General features: G+C 44.2%; 1 protein-coding gene across 1 annotated transcript in view; it reads left to right on the plus strand.

Moving 5' to 3' along the window:
* LOC132892104 (interleukin-1 receptor type 2-like) overlaps nt 1–22,299 on the plus strand; it is a 62,185-nt gene that overhangs the window by 12,242 nt on the left and 27,644 nt on the right. Inside the window, exons 2-3 of the mRNA XM_060930505.1 lie at nt 17,353–17,425; nt 21,246–21,501. Of these exons, the coding sequence (XP_060786488.1) occupies nt 17,353–17,425; nt 21,246–21,501 (329 nt within the window). The remainder of the gene's footprint in view (nt 1–17,352; nt 17,426–21,245; nt 21,502–22,299) is intronic.

Raw genomic sequence — 22,299 nt, forward strand, 5'->3', positions numbered from 1 at the left:
ACATGCAACTCAGAGGGACAGATGGGGGGGGAGAGAGAGAAAGAAAACATGTTGTTAGGTATGCCCTAAAAATGACAAGTATTAAATCTGTGTGGTAGGCTCGCAGAGACGAGAGTCTTTACATCAGGCATGACACACAATGGCATGTTAATATGGTAAAAAAAAATATATCATGACCTGCTCTGGCTGGATGCTTGATTGGGTGATGGGAGCACACTCCTCAGCAATGATGAGATGCAGATGGGACCCTTAGGCCTGGCCAAGACAATTCAGTTACATTTCACCGGGTCTGGGACATGCGACAGAATGTCTGACGGCCGATTCCCTGCAGGCTACGATAGCCAGTCGAGGTCCCCACCGTCTCCACCAAAAGATTTCCTGTTGACTCCATGTAACTCAGAGGGACAGATTTGGAGTGGAGGGGGGAGAGAAAGAAAACACAGGTGGTTAGGTATGCCCAGTGTCACCTGAATAAGTAGGAACAGTATACATATTGCACCGAGTACAAGCAGGGACTCCGGCAACTAACTATGACAGCATAACTAAAAGGAGAGAGCCAGAAGGTAACACAGGCATGAGGGAGCCCCGGGACATAAAGCAGCCAGCCACTGCACCGTCAACAAACTCAAGTGAGCAAGCGAGTGGGGACTGACAGCATCCATACATCCCAGTTTACCAAAACACTCTATGTCTGAGGACCCTCCAGATCTACTCCTTTACCTCATAAACACCATTAACAAAAGGCTTGACTAAACAGATATGTTTTCAGCCTAGACTTAAATGCTGAGACTGTGTCTGATTCCCGAACATTACTTGGAAGGCTGTTCCTTAACAGTGGAGCTTTGTAAGAAAAGGCTCTGCCCCCTGATGTAGCCTTCACTATACGAGGTACCAGCAGATAGCCTGCACCTTTTGATCTAAGTAGGCGTGGCGGGTCATAGAGGAGCAGAAGTTCACTCAGGTACTGTGGTGCGAGACCATTTAGTGCTTTAAAGGTCAATAGTAGTATTTTATAATCAATACGAAATTTGATTGGGAGCCAATGCAGTGTGGATAAGACAGGCATGATGTGGTCATATTTTCTAGTTCTAGTAAGGACTCTTGCTGCGGCATTTTGAACTAACTGGAGCTTGTTTATGCACTTATTGGAACATCCAGACAGTAAGGCATTACAATAATCCAACCTGGAGGTAACGAAAGCATGGACTAGTTTTTCTGCATCATGCAATGACATTAAATTTCTTATCTTTGCAATATTTCTGAGATGAAAGAAAGCTATCCGGGTGATGTTATCAATGTGAGTTTCGAATGAAAGACTGGGGTCAATAATCACTCCGAGGTCTTTTACTGCTGCACGTGAAGAAACAGAAAGGCCGTCCAGAGTCACTGTGTAATCAGAAAACTTACTTCTAGCTGCATGTGGTCCTAGCACAAGTACTTCAGTCTTGTCAGAGTTAAGCAGAAGGAAATTTATAAGCATCCAGTGTCTAATGTCCTTAACACATTCCTCAATTTTATTAAGCTGGTGTCTCTCATCAGGTTTTGCAGAGACATACAACTGTGTGTCATCAGCATAACAGTGGAAACTAATACAATGCTTACGAATAATATCGCCCAGAGGTAACATATATAGAGAAAAAAGCAGTGGACCCAAGACAGAACCTTGTGGAACACCAAACTTTACCTCGGTACGTCTAGAAATATCACCATTTATATCAACATACTGATAACGATCAGTTAGATAAGACCTGAGCCAGGAGAGGGCCATTCCCTTAACTCCCACAACATTTTCTAGTCTATCCAGAAGAATGGAATGATCAATGGTATCAAATGCTGCACTAAGGTCAAGCAACACAAGTAGCGAGACACAGCCCTGATCAGACGCCAACAGTAGGTCGTTTACTACTTTAACCAGTGCTGTCTCTGTGCTATGATGAGGTCTAAATCCTGACTGATACATTTCATGGATGTTATTCCTATGTAAATATGAGCATAACTGCTGTGCCACAGCTTTTTCAAGGATCTTGGAGATAATGGGGAGGTTAGATATTGGCCGATAATTGGACAGCTGACAGGGATCAAGATCAGGTTTTTTAATCAGGGGTTTGATAACTGCTAGTTTAAAGGATTTGGGTACATAGCCAATCATAAGAGAAGAATTTATTATTTTTAGAAGCGGTTCAATTACTCCAGGCATTATCTGTTTGAATAGATGTGTCGGTAAGGGATCTAGTACGCAAGTTGAGGCTTTTGATGTAGAGATTAATGAAAGTAATTCAGTTTCTTTTAGGGGAGTAAAACATTCTAACTGATGATCTGATACAGTTATATTGTTAACTACAAGGTCACTTTCATTGTCTAACCTTAAATTAGTAGTTTGAATTTTTTGTCGGATATTCTCAATTTTGTCATTAAAAAAATTCATGAAGTCGTTGCTACTACATACTGCAGGTGTGCATCTGTCTATAGTGGACTTATTCCTGGTTAATTTTGCTACAGTATTAAATAGGAATCTAGGATTATTTTTGTTATCTTCTATTAGAGAGGAGAGATATGTTGATCTCGCAGCACTAAGAGCTTTTCTATACTTCAGGAAGCTCTCCTTCCACGCCAATTTGAACACCACCAATTTTGTTTGACGCCATTTACGTTCCAATTTTCGAGTGGTCTGTTTTAAAGTGCGAGTGTCATCATTATACCAGGGTGCTAATTTTTTGTCTCTGACCATTTTCCTTTTTAGAGGAGCTACATTATCTAAAGTATGGCGGAATGTTGACTCTAAGCATTCAGTTGCCTGATCGAGTTCTGCAGGGGCTGACAGTGACCCAATCAAAGTTGACAGCTCTGGGAGATCATTTATAAAGCTCTGTGTAGTAGTTGACGTGAAAGTACGTTTAATACAGTAGCGTGGTGAGGTGCATATATTATTACTCAGACATATTTTGAATGAGATGAGACAATGATCTGAGATAACTTCAGACTGTGGAAGTATGACTATATTGTCTACGTTTAATCTGAATGTTAGTATTAGATCAAGGGTGTGACCACCATTATGGGTCGGTCCTATGACATTCTGCTTAATCCCGACTGAATCTAAGATGGACACAAACGCTGTTTTTAAAGGGTCTTCTGGGTTATCAAAGTGAATATTAAAATCTCCGACAACTAAAGCTTTGTCTAAGGAAATAACCAAATCTGAGATAAAATCTGCAAATTCAGAAAGAAACTCAGAATATGGCCCCGGGGGCCTGTAAATAATAAGCAATGGAATTAACTGGGTAGACTTATTTTTCGAGGCTACATACATTATATGAGTATGAAGAAACTTCAAATGTATTAAATTTATAACCAGGTTTGTGTGTTACACCTAGATAATCGTTATAAATAACCGCGACGCCTCCTCCTCTGCCAGTTAGACGAGGCTGGTGTATATAACTGTATCCAGGAGGACTCGCTTCATTTAATGCTATATATTCATTTGGCTTAATCCATGTTTCTGTTAAACACAGTACATTAAACTCCTGATCAGTAATGAGTTCATTAACCATTAGCGCTTTAGATGTAAGAGATCTAATATTTAATAGCCCCACCTTTAGATCAAAGGTGCTGGCAGCAGCTGTACAGTCAGTCTGATCTAATTTTATATTGATTAGGTTACTGGAACAAACTCTCTGAAAATTTCTACCTTTTTGTTGAGCTCGGGGAACAGACACAGTCTCGATGTAGTGGGCCCTGAGTGACGACTCTGTGCAGCTAGCAGACAGTCGGTTTAGCCTGTTCGTCTGCTCCCTGGCCTTGGCTCTGGATTGTCAGAAATTACCTAGGCCTGTTCTGAGACTATGACCTATGCTGCAGGAAATGAGAGCAGCACCTTCCTGAGTGGGATGGATACCGTCCCGCCCTAACAGGCCAGCAGTGCCCTCAAAATTAGCCCAATTATCTATAAAGCCCACACTGTTTTCAGAGCACCACCTGGACAGCCAGCAGTTCAGCGACCATAACCTGCTGTAAGCTACATCGCCATGCCGCATTGGGATGGGGCCAGAGCATACTACAGCATCGGACATCGCCTTCGCTAATTTAAACACCTCTACAAAGTTACTCTTAGTAACCTCAGACTGACGAAGGCGTATATCATTAGCTCCTGCATGGATAACTATCTTTGAGAACCTGTGCTTGCCTAGGACCCTAAGATTACCTGCTATGTCCGGCGCCCTGGCTCCCGGTATACACCTGACTAAAGCTGCTGGTGCCCCTAAAGGCTGAGCTAATTTCACGTGCCGTATGATAGAGTCCCCTATAACCAGAGCTCTTTCAGGTTTCTCAGTGGGTGCATCACTAAGGAGAGCAAACCTGTTCGACACGTGACGCGGAGAGGAGTGGTGCTCCCGTGGGCGAGCCTCTGCGGTAGCTTTGGCTCTACGCTTATGCCGCCGAGCCGTCACCCATTCGCCCTGCTGTAAGGGCTCTAATGCCGGAGTTGGGGGATTGCTAACTCCACCTAGGGCGTCCAGACTTTCCCTAACAGGAACTACACTGTTCTCACACTCACTAACCTGCTCTAAAGCCTGGACACGCGCTTCTAGCACTGAAATCTTCTCCGTCAGAGAGCTAACTAATCTGCACTTATCACAAGTAAAGCTAATAGAGCTATCGCTAGTGACGGAGGAAGAATGACTAAACATCCTGCACTCAGCACACTGAACAGGCTGAAGGTGTGCCATGATGAAAAGATTCACGTACCTTAAATGAAGATCTGTTGATATTAAAGCAGATCAGATGGCCTCCGCTTGTGGACTTTACACAGGAGGAGAGAAAAAGAAAGCTTCCGGTCTCGGCGTTCTTCCGAAAAAAGAAAAAGAAAAAAATGGAAAAAAAAACCGGAAAAAGGAAAGCGAAAGTGAAAAGTACAAAAATGAAAGCGACAGTATAATAAAAATGAAGACGATACTGGAAATTTATTTATAGAAAAAAAGTTAAAAAAGGATTAGTAATTAACGCCGGCACTCGCGGGAAAAAGGACTCGGCGCGAACAACTCAGGAAACAGGAAACAGGAACAACGAACTACACCAACTACACCTAAATACAACTAAATAATGTTGGCTGGTGTTGAGTGGTATATCAGATATATTCCATTCAGCTAGCATGATATTGAACAAGTCGAAGACGAGTAGCTGCATGGAATATATCTGATATACCATGAAAAAATCCATTATTATTATTATTATTATTATTATTATTATTTTCATACACATTTGATGAAACAATTATAGATTTTACAAAAAGTTAAGAACAGGGGGGTAACTTACCAATATTGAATGCTGATTCTGATCGAATGTAATTCAATGTTCTGTCAATCCAGTGTACTGTACAAAGTCAAAGTTCTAACAATAAAAATGGTACAAGTCCAAATTGCCTGAACAACAACCCAACTAATATACAAGTTATATACAGGTAGACAGTTCAAGTTCACAGTTACTTTTGGTCATAGTTAATTGTTACACTGCAGTTGTTCAAAACAAAAGGGCTTTGCTGAGTGAAGTCCACGAGTGAAGTCCTTTTGTAAAAATCTCCATCACTTTTCCTCACCTCCAAGTAGATCTTTGACAATATTTCTGCTATTACTCTCTCTTCCAGTTTTTTTTATGTCCGTTGGTATGTTTTTCTCATGTAAATATGCATGAAGAATATCTAGTGAGGTTTTGGTAGCTTTTCAGGTGTTCAGCATGTCTGTCTCTTTAAATCATCTGCATTTAATGAAGCAAACCTCGCTGCAATTTTTGTTTACAAACTGTTACAGTCACTCGTGAGTGCAGAAGTTTTACATCTCTGACATGTGTCTTTTCCAGTTTTTCCATATCTTTAATGCAGAAGATTAAATGTGTGAAGAATATCCAGTGAAGTTTTGGTAGCCTTTCAGGTGTTCAGTGCATCTTTCTCTTTTAAATCTTTGGCTTTTAGTGAAGCAAACCTCACGGTCATGTTTGTGAACAAACTGTCAGTCACTCACTAGTATGGAAGTTGTATGTCTCCAAGTGTCTCTTTTCCAGTTTTTTTGGTGTCTGTTGGTATGTTTTTCTCTTGGAAATATGCGTGAAGAATATATAATTAAGTTTTGGTAGCCTTTCAGGTGTTCAGCGCATCTTTAGTTTCAGTTTATTTATTTAGTGCTTAATGCAAGTCTTCTCTCTCTCCTGGCCGACAAAGAAATGATTGTGCACATGCGCAGCAGAAAAGTTTTGTCATTGGACCTTCACGTGTGATGTGTTGTCTTGACAATGTGCAATATTATAACAATATTCGACACTCATTCTCCATTGGGGAAAGTGGCGTAATACGTGGATGATAAGCGATATTATGATAATATTGCATGGAATCAATAAACCCGCTAGAAGGGAATAGAATACATGTTTTTATTCCATGGGAAAAGTGACCCGTATGTATAATAATTCCTGATATTTCATTCTGATGACGTCACTTCCAGTGTTCACACCTACGGTCAATTTAGAGTCACCAGTTAACCTAACCTGCATGTCTTTGGACTGTGGGGGAAACCGGAGCACCCGGAGGAAACCCACGCGGACAACATGCAAACTCTGCACAGAAAGGCCCTCACCGGCCACAGGGCTCGAACCTGGACCTTCTTGCTGTGAGGCGACAGCCCTAACCACTACACCGTGCCGCCCACAGGTTCATGAATGTCCTGAAATATTAATATTGTGATAAGACCAAATTGTTATATAACATGTTTATTTGAGTTATTCATTTTGATCAAGATTACTACCATTTGTTGGGCAATTCTGTCACAGCTTTATCATTAAAATATTTAGAATTAATATAGAATTAAGTGCAGTATTGCACCACAAAATGTGGCACAATTTTTATAATTGCAAGTAATGCTATAATAGTGAATTGTGTCATGGTCCTACCTGTGGGCTTCTCTCTTCAGGTAACATCTCCACTCAGCATTACCGGCCACGCCTGCACTCACTTCCTCTTATTATCTTTCAGTGACTGTCATTGGCTGTTGCCGATCACCTGCTTTCCCCCTGTGTGTATTTAAGCTGCAGTCCTCCCAAGCTTCTGTGTCAGATCGTCTGCAACTCTCAGCCTGATAACCTGCTCTGTGTTCCTACTACTCTGACTCCTGAAAATATCCTGTTCCGTCTGACTCTGTCTGCTCTCCAGTCCCAGTAACCTGATCTGCCTTCCGTTCTGTCGACTCTGCCTCTTGCCTGCATCTCCTGTACCTTCGCCTGATCTCCAGCTCGCTCAGCCCTGCTGCTTGCCTGCCTCTCCATCTGCCTGGTGTGAGCAGCCCTGCCTGGAGCCTTACCCTAGGCTGACACTTGCACGACTTTTGGCCACGATTTTGTCGTGGCAAGTCGTGCCATTTTGGGGCACGAACTGGGAGGCTCCCGCACTGTTCACGACTAGTTCACGCATAGTTCACGACGAGTTCACGAATGTGTGCCCGTCCACATTCACGAACTGGCACGACGAGTTCACGCATAGTTTGCGCATAGTTTACGCACTTCCCGCATTGGCACGACGAGTTTGCGCAATTCGGACGGTGTCGTGCCGACTTGGGCATGCCTGTGTCATGCACAACCTCATCCTCATCAGATACCCACACGCAATTTCAGAAGTGGACCGCGAAGATCCGGACACACATGATCTGATCCCTGGTGGATGGAGGACTGACCGACACCTGCAGGGGCTGCTGCCTCTAACTGGCCATCATACCCAGAAGGATGCAAAGGATCAGTGAGACTACCTGTCACATTACTACATGTCCCCTGCTGGTGCTGTCCCTTGGCAAGAAAGAATGGTAGTAGCTTCATGAGCTGCATCCACAGTTGTTCCATTTTTGAAATAAAAGAAACGAAACTCCCCCCCCCAAAAAAAAGTCATGAAGGAATAGAAAATAAAAGACATTAAAGAAAAAAGCAAGAAAAAAAAATTGCGAATGGCGAGAAGTGTCCGGGAAGCCCTATATATACTCCCGCACCGACGCAAGCGCCACTGTCGCGCAGTAGTCGTGAACTGCTCGTGAACTCGTCGTGAACTGCTCGTGCCATGTGCAAACTGTTCGTGAAGTGCGTAAACTAGTCGTGAACTGCTCGTGCCATCAATGCGTGACCGTGTCAGTGGGAAGGCACGGCCACGCTGCGACGCGCACCAATTCGTGAACATGTCGTGAACTACTCGTGAACTTGACGTGAGCTGTTCGTGAACTATGCGTGGCAGTTCGTGACAGTCGTGGCATGGCACACACTTCCACGCACTGGCACGCATCCTCCCGCATCGTCCCAACGAGTTCACGACGAGATCACGAACAGTTTGCGCATAGTTCACGACCCGGTCGCGAAATTTTGTCGTGACCAAAATTTTGAACATTTCAAAATTCTCGTCCCGACATGGCATGCAGTCATGACGGGTTTATGCACACTTCACGCCAGTTTACAGCTAGTTTGCGCACTGGCACGACTCGAGTCGTGCCAATGCGTGCCACGGAATCGTGCAAGTGTCAGCGTACCCTTACTCTTCAGCCCTGGTAACCTGACCCTGCATTTCTGTCCCCTATCTTGCTACCTGATTTGTGACTCTGTGTTCCAGCCTGCTCTCTAACTCCTGCCTGCTGAGGGACTGCCTGAAACCCAAGTACTGTCAGCCTACAGCCGCACCTCTCTGACAATGACTAATCCTGTCAGATCTCAGAAGCTAAGCAGGGTTGGGCCTGGTCAGTACTTGGATGTCACCTCAGATGTCACCACCAGCCATCCCTGCCTCTCAGTTCTCCTGCCACTGGACTTCACCCACACACATACTCCCTTTTCCCCTGTTATTAATAAACTGTGGTTTGAGCGCATTTGATCTCCTCTCCTGTCTGGTCCCTGACAGAACGATCTGACCAAGACATGGAGTCAGCACCCGAACCCTCTGCCCTAGATTGGCTGCAGCGTACTGAAGGAGATGTCAGTCGGATGTCTGCCGATGTTGCAGCCCTGATCCAGCTTGGGCAACAGTTCCAGCAACAATGACTGGACCAAGCATTCCAGCTGCTCACTGCCCTGGAACCCAAGGTCTGCAGTCTGGAGCATTTTGACAGTAACCCCTCCCAAGTCTGTGCTTTCCTGACCAGCTGCTGGTTGCTGTTTGACCTGCAGCCCAGAACCTTCGTGAAGGTGGCCTTCATCATCACTCATCTGACTGGCTGTGCCTGCCTGTGGGGGACTGCTGAGTATGAACGGCGTGTGACTCCTTCTCCCTGTTTGCAGTGGAGATGATTAAGGTCTTTGACCTGGGCTTGTCATCAGTAGAGGCATCTGGAGGACTGATGAGTATTCTCCAAGGCAGACGTACAGTGGCTGACTACTCGATCGATTTCCGGACCTTGGCCCGGCACAGCAAGTGGAACATGCAGGCGCTGGTGGACGCCTTTCTGCACAGCCTGGCTGACTACATGAAGGACGAATTGGTCTCGTACGAACAACCGTCGACACTCGATGAGGCCATCGCCCTGGCTGTCTGCATTGACCGCCGGGTCCAGACTCGTCGACGAGAGAGGGCCTGCCAGACTCAGTCAGTCATCAGCGCATGGAGAAGCCCGAGCTCGCCGGACATAGGAGGGGCCCGGCTGGGTTCAATGACCATCCAGTCCTCCACCAGCCAGAAACCTATGCTCCAAGTTTGTCTTCATCTGTTGGATTCCACCCACACCCTGGCCACCCTGATTGACTCTGGCGCCGAGGCTAACATCATGGACACCGAGCTTGCACACCAGTTGGGTCTGCAGAGCCATCTCTTATCCTCTCCTGTGCCAGCCAGGGTGCTGGATGGCCACCTCCTTGGCACCGTCACCTGCCTCACTGCCCCTGTTCCGATGACTCTGTCAGGCAACCACCACAAAACCATCCAATTTCACCTGCTCCGTTCCCCCGGCCAACCTCTCATCCTGGGCTATCCATGGCTCCTCCAGCACAGTCCTCACCTCGACTGGGCCACTGGAGAGATAAGAGAATGGGGCAAGGACTGCCACCAGACCTGCTTACGAGCTGCCATCCTAAACACCCGAACTCCACCTGCCAGCTCTGCCCCCGACCTCACTAATGTCCCAGTGTGTTATCACAGCCTTCAGAAGGTATTCAGTAAAACCAAGGCCACTTCCTTGCCTCCTCACCAGCCCTACGACTGCGCCATTGATCTCCTCCCAGGCACTGCACCACCCAAGGGTCGTCTCTACTCTCTGTCCGCCCCGGAAAGGAAGGCGATGGAGGCCTACATCAGTGACTCTCTGGCTGCCGGCCTTATCCGTCCATCCTCTTCTCCCGCCGGCGCTGGGTTCTTCTTCCTGGAAAAGAAGGATGGATCCCTGCGCCCCTGCATCGATTACAGGGGTCTCAACGACATCACCCTCAAGAACCGATACCCTCTCCCACTGCTTACCTCCGCCTTCGAGCTGCTCCAGGGAGCCACGGTCTTCACCAAACTCGATCTCCGGAATGCCTACCACCTGGTTTGGATAAGGGTGGGAGATGAGTGGAAGACCGCGTTCAACACCCCCACCAGTCACTATGAATACCGTGTGATGCCGTTTGGCCTTACCAACGCGCCAGCGGTATTCCAGGCTCTGGTGAATGATGTCCTGCGAGATATGTTGAACAAGTTCGTGTTCATTTACCTCGACGACATCCTGATCTTCTCTAAAACCCTGTCCAAACACACCCAGCATGTCCAGCAAGTGCTCCGTCGTCTCCTGGAAAACTCCCTCTTCATCAAGGCAGAGAAATGTGAGTTTCATGCCAAGTCTGTGGGGTTCCTGGGGTACATCGTGGCAGAAGGGAGCATCCAGATGGACCCTGCCAAAGTCTCTGCAGTTACTTCATGGCCAGTACCAGAGAGCAGGAAGCAGCTCCAGCAGTTCCTGGGCTTCGCAAATTTCTACAGGAAGTTCATTCGTAATTACAGCACCATTGCATCACCCCTCACCGCCTTGACCAGCACCAAACAGCCCTTCACCTGGACTCCGGCCGCCAACGAAGCCTTTGCCACCCTCAAGGTTCGGTTCACCACTGCTCCCGTCCTCCGGCTGCCTGATGAGGAGCGGCAATTCATCGTTGAGGTGGACGCCTCGGATGTGGGAGTCGGGGCAGTGCTCTCACAGAGGTCTGCGGAAGACAACAAGCTCCATCCCTGTGTGTTCTTCTCCCGCCGGCTATCACCGGCCGAACGCAATTACGATGTAGGCAATCGGGAACTGCTGGCAGTCAAGCTCACCCTGGAGGAATGGCGTCACTGGCTGGAGGGGTGCGTAGTCCCATTCCTGGTCTGGACAGACCATAAGAACCTAGAATACATCCGCACCGCCAAACGACTCAACCCCAGACAGGCCCGTTGGGCTCTCTTTTTCACCCGATTCAATTTCACCCTTTCGTACCAGCCCGGATCTCGCAACACCAAGCCTGACGCACTCTCCCACCAGTTCCAGAAGGATGATGCCCCCTCCAAGGACCCGGCTCCCATCCTACCTGACCCCTGTATCGTTGCTGCTCTGACCTGGGACATCGAAGAACGAGTGCGGGAAGCCCTCTGTGACCAACCCAGCCCCAGTGCATGCCCCGCAAGTCGCCTCTTCGTTCCTGAAGACCTGCGATCCCAGGTTATACAATGGGGACATGACTCCCATCTAGCCTGCCACCCTGGTTCCACTCGCACCTACCACCTGCTCGCCCAACGGTTCTGGTGGCCTACTATGAGTAGGGATGTGCGAGACTTCGTCTGAGCCTGCCCTACCTGTAATCAAAATAAGTCCTCCAGCCGGCCTCCTGCCGGTTTGCTCCAGCCTCTGCCCGTGCCTATGCGACCCTGGTCCCACATTTCCCTGGATTTTGTTACGGGTCTACCCCCTTCTAACAGGATGACAGTCATACTCACCATCGTGGACTGCTTTAGCAAGATGGCACACTTTGTTCCCCTCCCTAAACTACCGTCAGCCAAGGAGACTGCCCAGATCATCTTGCAACATGTCTTCCGCATCCATGGGCTGCCCAAGGACATTGTTTCGGACCGGGGGCCGCAATTCACCTCCTCTTTTTGGAAGGAGTTCTGTCACCTACTCGGGGCCACCGCCAGCCTCACCTCTGGATTCCGACCCCAGTCCAACGGCCAGTCAGAATGGACTAACCAGGAGTTGGAGAAGGCACTTCGGTGCATGGTGTCACGCAACTCTAGGGCCTGGTACGAGCACCTGCTGTGGGTGGAATACTCTCACAACTCCCTCACCAGCTCAGCCACCGGCCTGTCCCCATTCCACTGCGTGTATGGCTACCAACCACCCCTGTTCCCCAGCCAGGAGAGAGAGGTCACCTGCCCGGCTGCCCTCACCTATGCACGCCGATGCCACCGCACCTGGTCTCAAGCCCGCGCTGCACTCCTCAAGTCAGTCACCAGCTACTCTACAGGCGCCAACAGGCGGAGGACGCCTGCGCCCACCTACCGGGTGGGCCAGAAGGTGTGGCTATCTGCCAAGGACCTGCCCCTCCAGGTGGAGTCTCGTAAGCTAGCGCCTCGGTATGTCGGACCATTCCCTATCCAGAGGATAATCAGCCAGTCTGCTGTCCGGCTCCGACTGCCCAAATCTATGAGAATGCACCCCACCTTCCACATCTCTAAGATCAAGCCAGTGCACGAGAGCCTGCTGGTCCCAGCTGCATCTTCTCCTCCTCCTCCTCATCTCATTGATGGTGGCCCGGTCTACTCCGTCTGGCGACTGCTGAAGTCACGACGCAGGGGCAGGGGCCTCCAATACCTGGTGGATTGGGAGGGCTATGGTCCTGAGGAGAGGATGTGGGTCCTTGCTGGGAGAATCTTAGACCATACCCTCATCAGCACCTTTCATCGCCTGCATCTGGACCAGGACCAGCTGGCCAACCGGAGGGGTCGACAAAAGGGGCCTTGTCGGAATGACGATGCGCCCACCGCTACTGTCCCTGAGTCTGATCCTGAACCAGATCCTGAGGACTTGGACTCTGACCGGTCAGAGGAGTTCTAACCCTCCACCAGTATTCCCCCTCCTCCCGCCCGTCTTTGTGGATCTGTGGCTAGGGACTTCTGGAGCCGTCCCTTGGGGGGGGGGGGGGGGGGTTCTGTCATGGTCCTACCTGTGGGCTTCTCTCTTCAGGTAACATCTCCACTCAGCATTACCGGCCATGCTCGCACTCACTTCCTCTTATTATCTTTCAGTGACTGTCATTGGCTGTTACTGATCACCTGCTTTCCCCCTGTGTGTATTTAAGCTGCAGTCCTCCCAAGCTTCTGTGTCAGATTGTCTGCAACTCTCAGCCTGATAACCTGCTCTGTGTTCCTACTACTCTGACTCCTGAAAATATCCTGTTCCGTCTGACTCTGTCTGCTGTCCAGCCCCGGTAACCTGATCTGCCTTCCGTTCTGTCGACTCTGCCTCTTGCCTGCCTCTCCTGTACCTTCGCCTGATCTCCAGCTCGCTCAGCCCTGCTGCTTGCCTGCCTCTCCATCTGCCTGGTGTGAGCAGCCCTGCCTGGAGCCTTACTCTTCAGCCCTGGTAACCTGTCCCCTATCTTTTTAACTGATTTGTGACTCTGTGTTCCAGCCTGCTCTCTAACTCCTGCCTGCTGAGGGACTGCTTGCTGGGAGACTGCCTGAAACCCAAGTACTATCAGCCTACAGCCACACCTCTCTGACAATGCCTGATCCTGTCAGATCTCAGAAGCTAAGCAGGGTTGGGCCTGGTCAATACTTGGATGGGAGGCATCACCACCAGCCATGCCTGCCTCTCAGTTCTCCTGCCACTGGACTTCTCACACATTCTCCCAACTCCCTTTTCCCTTGTTATTAATAAACTCTGGTTTGAACGCATTTGCTCTCCTCTCCTGTCTGGTCCCTGACAGAATTGTAATTCCTGAACACTGAATCATTAAGATTTTTAAGGTGATCATTCGTGTGTAAGTAAGTGTTAATTATTAATCATGTTCTATTAACACCACTAACATTCTTTTCTGTATGCAAACTACATTCAAAGCCATACAGCACTAGTAAATATGAATTACTGATCAAAGCATTATGTATTAAAAAGGATTTGTTTCAACTCCCAGTGATGAGGCAGGACATATAAAATTAGTGTCTTTCTATAATGCATGACTTCCAGGCTGTAGGAGCGTTATAGATGATCAGCTGTCATGGTGTGAAGAACATTTTAAGAGAACTGAAACTGTGACTACTCTTTCAATTTTAATAGACTGACTGTCTTTAAGCCTGCAATAACTACATATGATTGACTTTCGTCATTCAGGATGATAATGATTCCACAGGATTTTTCCACAGGATCTATTCTTCCAGAAAGTTAATGAGAGCTTGTGCACCATGTACATTTAGGATACGAATAACTCCTGGTCTTGTGCTCTTATTATACTGTTCTTTAAATCAGTTTTTCTTTCATGAAATTGGGGTCAAGGGACGTCCAGTGATTTCGAAATCACAGCCAGGGAGTTAGTGATATTTTTGTGTTGTTGCACCTTTATCAAAGGTGTATTATATTAGCTCATGTGTATTGAATAAACTTAATCCAAGCCTGGATAACTCAAAACATTCAAAACCATGTCAGCCTGGACCCAAATGTGTTCTGGTAGTGGAAAGTTCAGGAATAAAAATCTTTCTAGCTGTAATAAATAGACCAAATATTACTGTGCACTTACTGTGCACATTTACGTCAAATAAATATTTTTAAGAAGAAAAATCTTTGCTCCTGTGAATTTTTGTTCTAAACATTCACACTGAGCATTTTCTCAGAAGGTGACTAAGATATTACCTTAAAGATATTAAGAGTACAAGTTTTGAAGCAGCTTTGAACTTTCATTCCCTACCTGATGTTACAGGATATGAACTGATCGTTTTCTATATCTAAGCTCAACGTACAGTGGTGTTTGAAAGTTTGTGAACCCTTTAGAATTTTCTATATTTCTGCATAAATATGACCTAAAACATCATAAAATTTTCACACAAGTCCTAAAAGTAGATAAAGAGAATGCAGTTAAACAAATGAGAAAAAATTTTATACTTGGTAATTTATTTATTGAGGAAAATGATCCAATATTACATATCTGTGAATGGCAAAAGTATGTGAACCTTTTCTTTCAGTATCTGGTGTGACCCCCTTGTGCAGCAATAACTGCAACTAAACATTTCCAGTAATCGTTGATCAGTCCTGCACACCGGCTTGGAGGAATTTTAGCCCATTCCTCCATACAGAACAGCTTCAATTCTGGGACGTTGTTGGGTTTCCTCATATGAACTGCTTGCTTCAGGTCCTTCCACAACATTTCGATTGGATTAAGGTCAGGACTTTGATTTGGCCATTCCAAAACATTAACTTTATTCTTCTTTAACCATTCTTTAGTAGAATGACTTGTGTGCTTAGGGTCGTTGTCTTGCTGCATGGCCCACCTTCTCTTGAGATTCAGTTCATGGACAGATGTCCTGACATTTTCCTTTAGAATTCACTGGTATAATTCAGAATTCATTGTTCTATCAATGATGACAAGCCATCCTGGCCCAGATGCAGCAAAACAGGCCCAAACCATGATACTACCACCACCATGTTTCACAGATGGGATAAGGTTCTTATGCTGGAATGCAGTGCTTTCCTTTCTCCAAACATAATGCTTCTCATTTAAACCAAAAAGTTCTATTTTGGTCCCATCCGTCCACAAAACATTTTTCCAATAGCCTTCTGGCTTGTCCACATGATTTTTAGCAAACTGCAGAAGAGCAGCAATATTCTTTTTGGAGAGCAGTAGCTTTCTCCTTGCAACCCTGCCATGCACACCATTGTTGTTCAGTGTTCTCCTGATGGTGGACTCATGAGCATTAACATTAGCCAATGTGAGAGAGGCCTTCAGTTGCTTAGAAGTTACCCTGGGGTCCTTTGTGACCTCGCCAACTATTGCACGCCTTGCTCTTGGAGTGATCTTTGTTGGTCGACCACTCCTGGGGAGGATAACAATAGGGGTGTTCACACGGCAACTTTTACTCCGGTGTAGCACCGGGGCTGCCCCAGTAGAGCGTTCACATGGTACAAAGTTATACCGGTGTAGCCCCTGAAAGCTGCTTAAACCGGTGCAAATCTAACCCTGCTCAGGAGGTGATTTAAGAAATTTACTCCGGAGTAAATGCTAGTTTGCAGGGCAGCACCGATATAAAATGGGATGTCTGAACGCTACAGGGGTAGACTCGCTACGCGTGAGGAGAGTTGATTACATACAGGCATTGCATAATTTGCATCCTGGTATTTTGCACTTCCAAAATGGCGAATATCAACAACAACAGAATTGCGTGTCTTCCAGTGTTGCCAGATTGGGTGGTTTTAAGTGCTTTTTGGCGGATTTGAACATATTTTGGGATGGAAAACGTCAGCAATATCTGGCAACACTGGTATCTTCATCCACGTTGTTTTCCCGGCGCTTGGTGATGCCATGACAACCAGGAAAAGGAAGTACATTTTCACGCATGCGCATATTTCATTTCCGCATTATTACTATCGTATAGCACGGTCGCAAAAACTGCCATGTGACCGCAAGTGGGGCTGCACCGGTGCTAACACGCTTCTCTCTAGTTAGCAGGTTTGTGACGTGTGAACGCTCCACAAAATTTACACCGGTGTAAGATATATCGCAACAAAATACATCGGTGCAGCATCGATGCAAATATATGCCGTGTGAGCACCCCTATTGGTCTTGGATTTCCTCCATTTGTACATAATCTGTCTGACTGTGGATTGGTGGAGTCCAAACTCTTTAGAGATGGTTTTGTAACCTTTTCCAGCCTGATGAGCATCAACAACACTTTTTCTGAGGTCCTCAGAAATCTCCTTTGTTCATGCCATGATGCACTTCCACAAACACGTGTTGTTAAGATCAGACTTTGATAGATCCCTGTTCTTTAAATAAAACAGGGTGCCCACTCACACCTGATTGCCATCCCATTGATTGAAAACACCTGACTCTAATTTCACCTTCAAATTAACTGCTAATCCTAGAGGTTCACATACTTTTGCCACTCACAGATATGTAATATTGGATCATTTTCCTCAATAAATAAATGGCCAAGTATAATATTTTTGTCTCATTTGTTTAACTGGGTTCTCTTTATCTACTTTTAGGACTTGTGTGAAAATCTGATGATGTTTCAGGTGATATTTATGCAGAAATATAGAAAATTCTAAAGGGTTCACAAACTTTCAAGCACCACTGTAAGTGTGTGTGCTTGTGATGATGTATTCAGCCATTTCTCTCATGTCCACTCTGTTCTTCATGCAGTGCGTCATAAGTTTCAGTGTGTGGATAATCGTGTCCTGTGCACTTGCCCATGCCTGCACAGTGCCTGTGAAAGGTAATGTGAGTGAAAAATTAGTGTGATGAGTTTTTCCCCCCTCATTTTTGCTTTTAGTAATAGTTAAAGTAATCTGTGAAGTTTGTCACTCTCTGGGATCTGTACAAGATGAATTAAACCCGGTCTGTATCGGGATCATGTTCTGTTGGAGCCAGTATAAAAACAGGAGCAGGCAGTCAGATGAAGCGGGCTGAAGCTCAGTGGGATAAGGAAAGGCCATGGGCATTATCAGGGGAGTGTGTTGGATGTGGTGCTCACTTGGCTCTATGACATGTTTGTGTGTAGTTTAATCAAGATCGCCATCATTTATTTGCTAATCTTGTCAGTTTTATTTGTATGTCCTGTAACTCAGAATAATCAGATTTAAGTGCAATATTATAGAGAAAAATGTTGTGTAGTACAAACAGAAGCATTTACAGAAATTTCAAATAATGCTGAAGTAGTTCACTGACATTAGTGAATAATCGACTCATTAAGGCCAAAAGTTTGTACACCCCTACTCTACTCAGTTATAGGTTTTTCTGTATTGTGACTATTTTCTACATTTTAGAACAATACTGAAGACATCAAAACTATGAAATAACAGATATGGAATTATGTTGTAAACAAAAAGTGTTTACAAAATAAGTTTACTATTTTAGATTCTTCAAAGTAGCCAGCGTTTACCTTGATAACACTATGCACACTACTTGCATTATCTTAACCGGCTATATGAGGTAGTCACCTGGAATGGTTTTCAATTAACAGCTGTGCCTCGTCAAAAGTTCATTAGTGCAATTTCTTGCCATCTTAATGTGTTTGAGATCAAATAGTAAATAATAAAAATACAGTAAATACCCCTATTCCACACCACAATTATAGTAATCCATATTATGTCAGAAACTGCTCAACTCAGTAAAGAGAAATGATGTCCATCATTACTTTAAGACATGAAGCAACTTTTAATGAATGAAAACAAAACAAAACATTGAATTAGAAGGCATGCCCAAACTTTTGCCTGGTACTGTATAAAGATTAACCATCAAAGTTAGCATTTCTATTAATCCAGTTCATTCAATATAATTGAATTATTATCACTAATATCCTTTTCAATGCAAAACAAACAAACAAACAAACAAATAAACAAAAACACCATACAGCACTAGTAAATATGAATTACTGATCAAAGCATGATGTATAGAAAGGATTTGTTTCAACTCCCAGTGATGAGGCAGGACATATAAAATCAGTGTCTTTATATAATGCGTGACTTCCAGGCTGTAGGAGCGTTACAGATGATCAGCTGTCATGGTGTGAAGAACATTTTAAGAGAACTGAAACTGTGACTACTCTTTTTCAATTTTAATAGATTGACCATCTTTAAGCCTGCAATAACTACATATGAGTGACTCATAAGAATGTAAATTTACTGTATCTTATATAAATTAAGCTTTAGTTATTTGTTCATTCATTTTCAGTAATTGCTTTATCCAAGTGATAACTTATTATTAACTGTTTAGTTAGAAAACATGGCCAGCAGGTCCAAGCAAAAATAACTGAAGTAGTAGATGGGATTGGTCAAACTTTGTGGGAACAGATGGGATAAAACAGACAGTCCTGCATGCTCCTGAAGAGAATTATGACTTGTTTCAGCAAATGAGGCCATTCAAATTGATCACGTGGCTCAGCTCATATAAGTCTGCCAAAATTTTTCTAAACCAGACAACACTTCCTTTATTATGACCAGTGATTATTGTTCTCTGCATTATTAATAATGTGTTGCTGTGTCTGTCTGTGATGCATTAAAAAAAAAAAAAACACCAACAATGAAACCTTGCACTCACCAGCCACTTTAATAGGAACTTATTGAGTCTAAGATCCCTGTTCTTGGCTGCAGGAGTGGAACCCAATGTGGTCTTCTGCTCTTGCATGCTGAGATGCTTTTCTACTCACCACAGTTGTAAAGAGTGATTATATGAGTTGCTATATCCTTCCTGGCAGCTCGAACCAATCTGGCCATTTTCCTCTGACCTCTCTTATCAACAAGGCATTTGTTTCCACCAACAGAACTGTTGCTCGCTCAATGTTTTTTGCACCATTCTGTGTAAACTCTAGAGACTGTTGTGTGTGAAAACCCCAGGAGATCAGCAATTTTTGAAATACTCAAACCAGTCCATCTGGCACCAACACCCATGCCACAGTTAAAGTCACACTTTGAGATCACAAATTTTCCCCATTCTAATGTTTGAAGTGAATATTAACTGAAGCTCTTGATTTGTATCTGCATGAGTTTATGTATTGTACTGCAGTTAAGGGACTGGCCTGATTAGAGAACTGCATAAAACAGCAGGTGGATGGGTGTTCCTAATAAAGTAGCTGGTTGAGTGTATTTCCATTTATCCTGATAACTGATCATCTCCATTAATACGCACAGCTGAGAGTCAAACACATGACTCGTTATCCACACAAACAGCTCAAAATATAAAAATATACAAAATGTGGTGTCTTTTGAAGCATTTAAACAGTTAAAGTGAGAAATGAATGAGTAATGGTGTTGCCTGCATTTAAAAAAAAGTTCACATCTGTGAATCAGCTCTCAAACAAACCTTCTCATTCACTGATGCACACTTTTACGCAGGGATTGAGGCATCTGTTAGAGAAACCGATAGAGTATATTTTAGAGTTTATCTTATAGTATTTTTAGTTCATCAAACAACAGGCTGTTCTTTTTTTTTGTAAAGACGATCCTGACACATGGCACCTGGATATAGATTGCTGTATGATGTCAGCTATGCCAGTAAACAATGTTAACACATAATAGGGACAGACAATAAGACTAGAAGGGTCCTCGTTAGAGTGCATAACTCCACCAAGCCGCATATTCAGGTTTACTTCAAAACTGACTCGATTGTTCTCTGGTCCATGGCCCACCTTTCCTCCAAATTTCATCAAAATCTGTTTACTACTTTTTGAGTTATGTTGGGAACAAACAAACAAACAAACAAACAAGCGGAGGCAAAAACATAACCTCCTCCAACATAGTTGGTGGAGGTAATAAAGACTGGACAGAGATCATGCATTTTAAACAAATACATAATTGTAGGTGCAGTATTTTTTGTCTTTCTTTCTTTCTTTCTTTCTTTCTTTCTTTCTTTCTTTCTTTCTTTCTTTCTTTTTTCCAGAAACATTGCTAGAATTGTTTCATACTTTCGTGCTTAATATGCTCTAAAGGGATGACCAGGACAGCATTAATTTACAAAGGAAGCACATGATTTTTTTAAGAATCTGTCAAATATTAACTTTTTGTACGTCATTCTTAAATCAGCATTCTCCATCATTAGTAAAACAACAAATCTTCACATGATTACAATAAAATGCTGCTTAAAGGACCCCAGTTTGACTGGCAGCAGTACTATGGTCAACTTTGTTGTAAATTCTGATGGTGTGGGAAAAGTCAAGTAAAGTCTACACTTTTTGGAATTTAACAAACCAAAAACTGTAAAGTAAATCTGAAAATATTGTTCAGTAACTTTGCTATAATATTAACATTTCATATTATCTCAACTATAAACAGTTACTTGATTTTAGAAAATACTTTGTTTTTGAAGACCAATTTCCTAGCTTACTCAGTCACATTAAGTAGAAAGCTTTCCAGAAATGCCCACTTCTGTTTTAAATCACAATCTACAACTACAACTATTTAGAGTACTAAATAGATGCAGATAATGGTATTGCAGTACACCACTAGCACCTAACTCAGATTTGATTAGAACGATGATAGTCATGTACCTTTATGTCCATATCTTTATCCCAAAACTTATAGACACTTGTGTTTTTCTAGCCGGTTGTGAAGTGATTGGTGAAGAGATTGAGGATTTCCACGCTCAGGGAGAAGCTATGGCCATCACGTTCCCATTTCTGGAAGCTTACATTTGGTACATGAAACTGCCTGTAGACAATAGCACCACGTTCCAGGTGTTCCACAGCAAGCATTGTGACCTCAGAAACCAGGGTCACAGGGTGATACAGAAGGGTTGGGTCCTCTGGCTCCTCCCTTGTTTGCCCTCAGACTCAGGAACGTACACCTATGTGCTCAGGTAGGCTCAGGAAAAAACACCTGAAAGACTGATATTTTAATCTTTACTCATGTTTTTATATGAATATGCCCAAGTCCAAGAACCATCATTTAGCTGAATCTGATACTGATTCATCACATTATTGTTTTTTTTAACAAAAGCAATAATTCTTCACTGATTAAAAGAAAAAAAACCTCTGAAAGCAGAACTAAAGAGAACACAAAACAAATAGCTAATAAATAATCCCTAAATAACGTGGTTAGTTTTTCTGAGACATGTTTATTACCGGAAGTGTTTTGTATCTGTTTTTGTTTCACACAAATGTTCTTTTCATCCAGATTAGTTCTATGTACAATTTCTCAAAACTTTTGACACTTTTGGTGTTACTTCATGCTCTGATGGAGTGATGACAAGCTATGTACTGAGGAAGGAAATCGAGTTGTTCAGTATCTCAGACTTTCGTGTTTCCTGACACTGTGTGATGCAATGCTGTTTATACACACAGACACAACAGACAACAACAGTTATAGCTCCATCTGGAAGCAGAATCACTTTCATGCCCAGCACATAGTTTAGTGTTACTCAGTACCAGCGTTAGACTCAGTAAGGGGGCATGGCCAAAAGTCTGAAGGCAGGATTGTGCAAGTGATTTATTATGATGTAGTTTGAAATGGACAAAGTTATTTAAGGAATGACACTTCATGTGTTATAAGAAAATAATCACTGTGATTATTTTCATCTCAAAATGTTTTATTCCTCTTATGCCACAGAAAAAAAGGTTTTATATATATATATATATATATATATATATATATATAT

Source organism: Neoarius graeffei, chromosome 9, assembly GCF_027579695.1.
Source record: "Neoarius graeffei isolate fNeoGra1 chromosome 9, fNeoGra1.pri, whole genome shotgun sequence".
Lineage (NCBI taxonomy): Eukaryota > Metazoa > Chordata > Actinopteri > Siluriformes > Ariidae > Neoarius > Neoarius graeffei.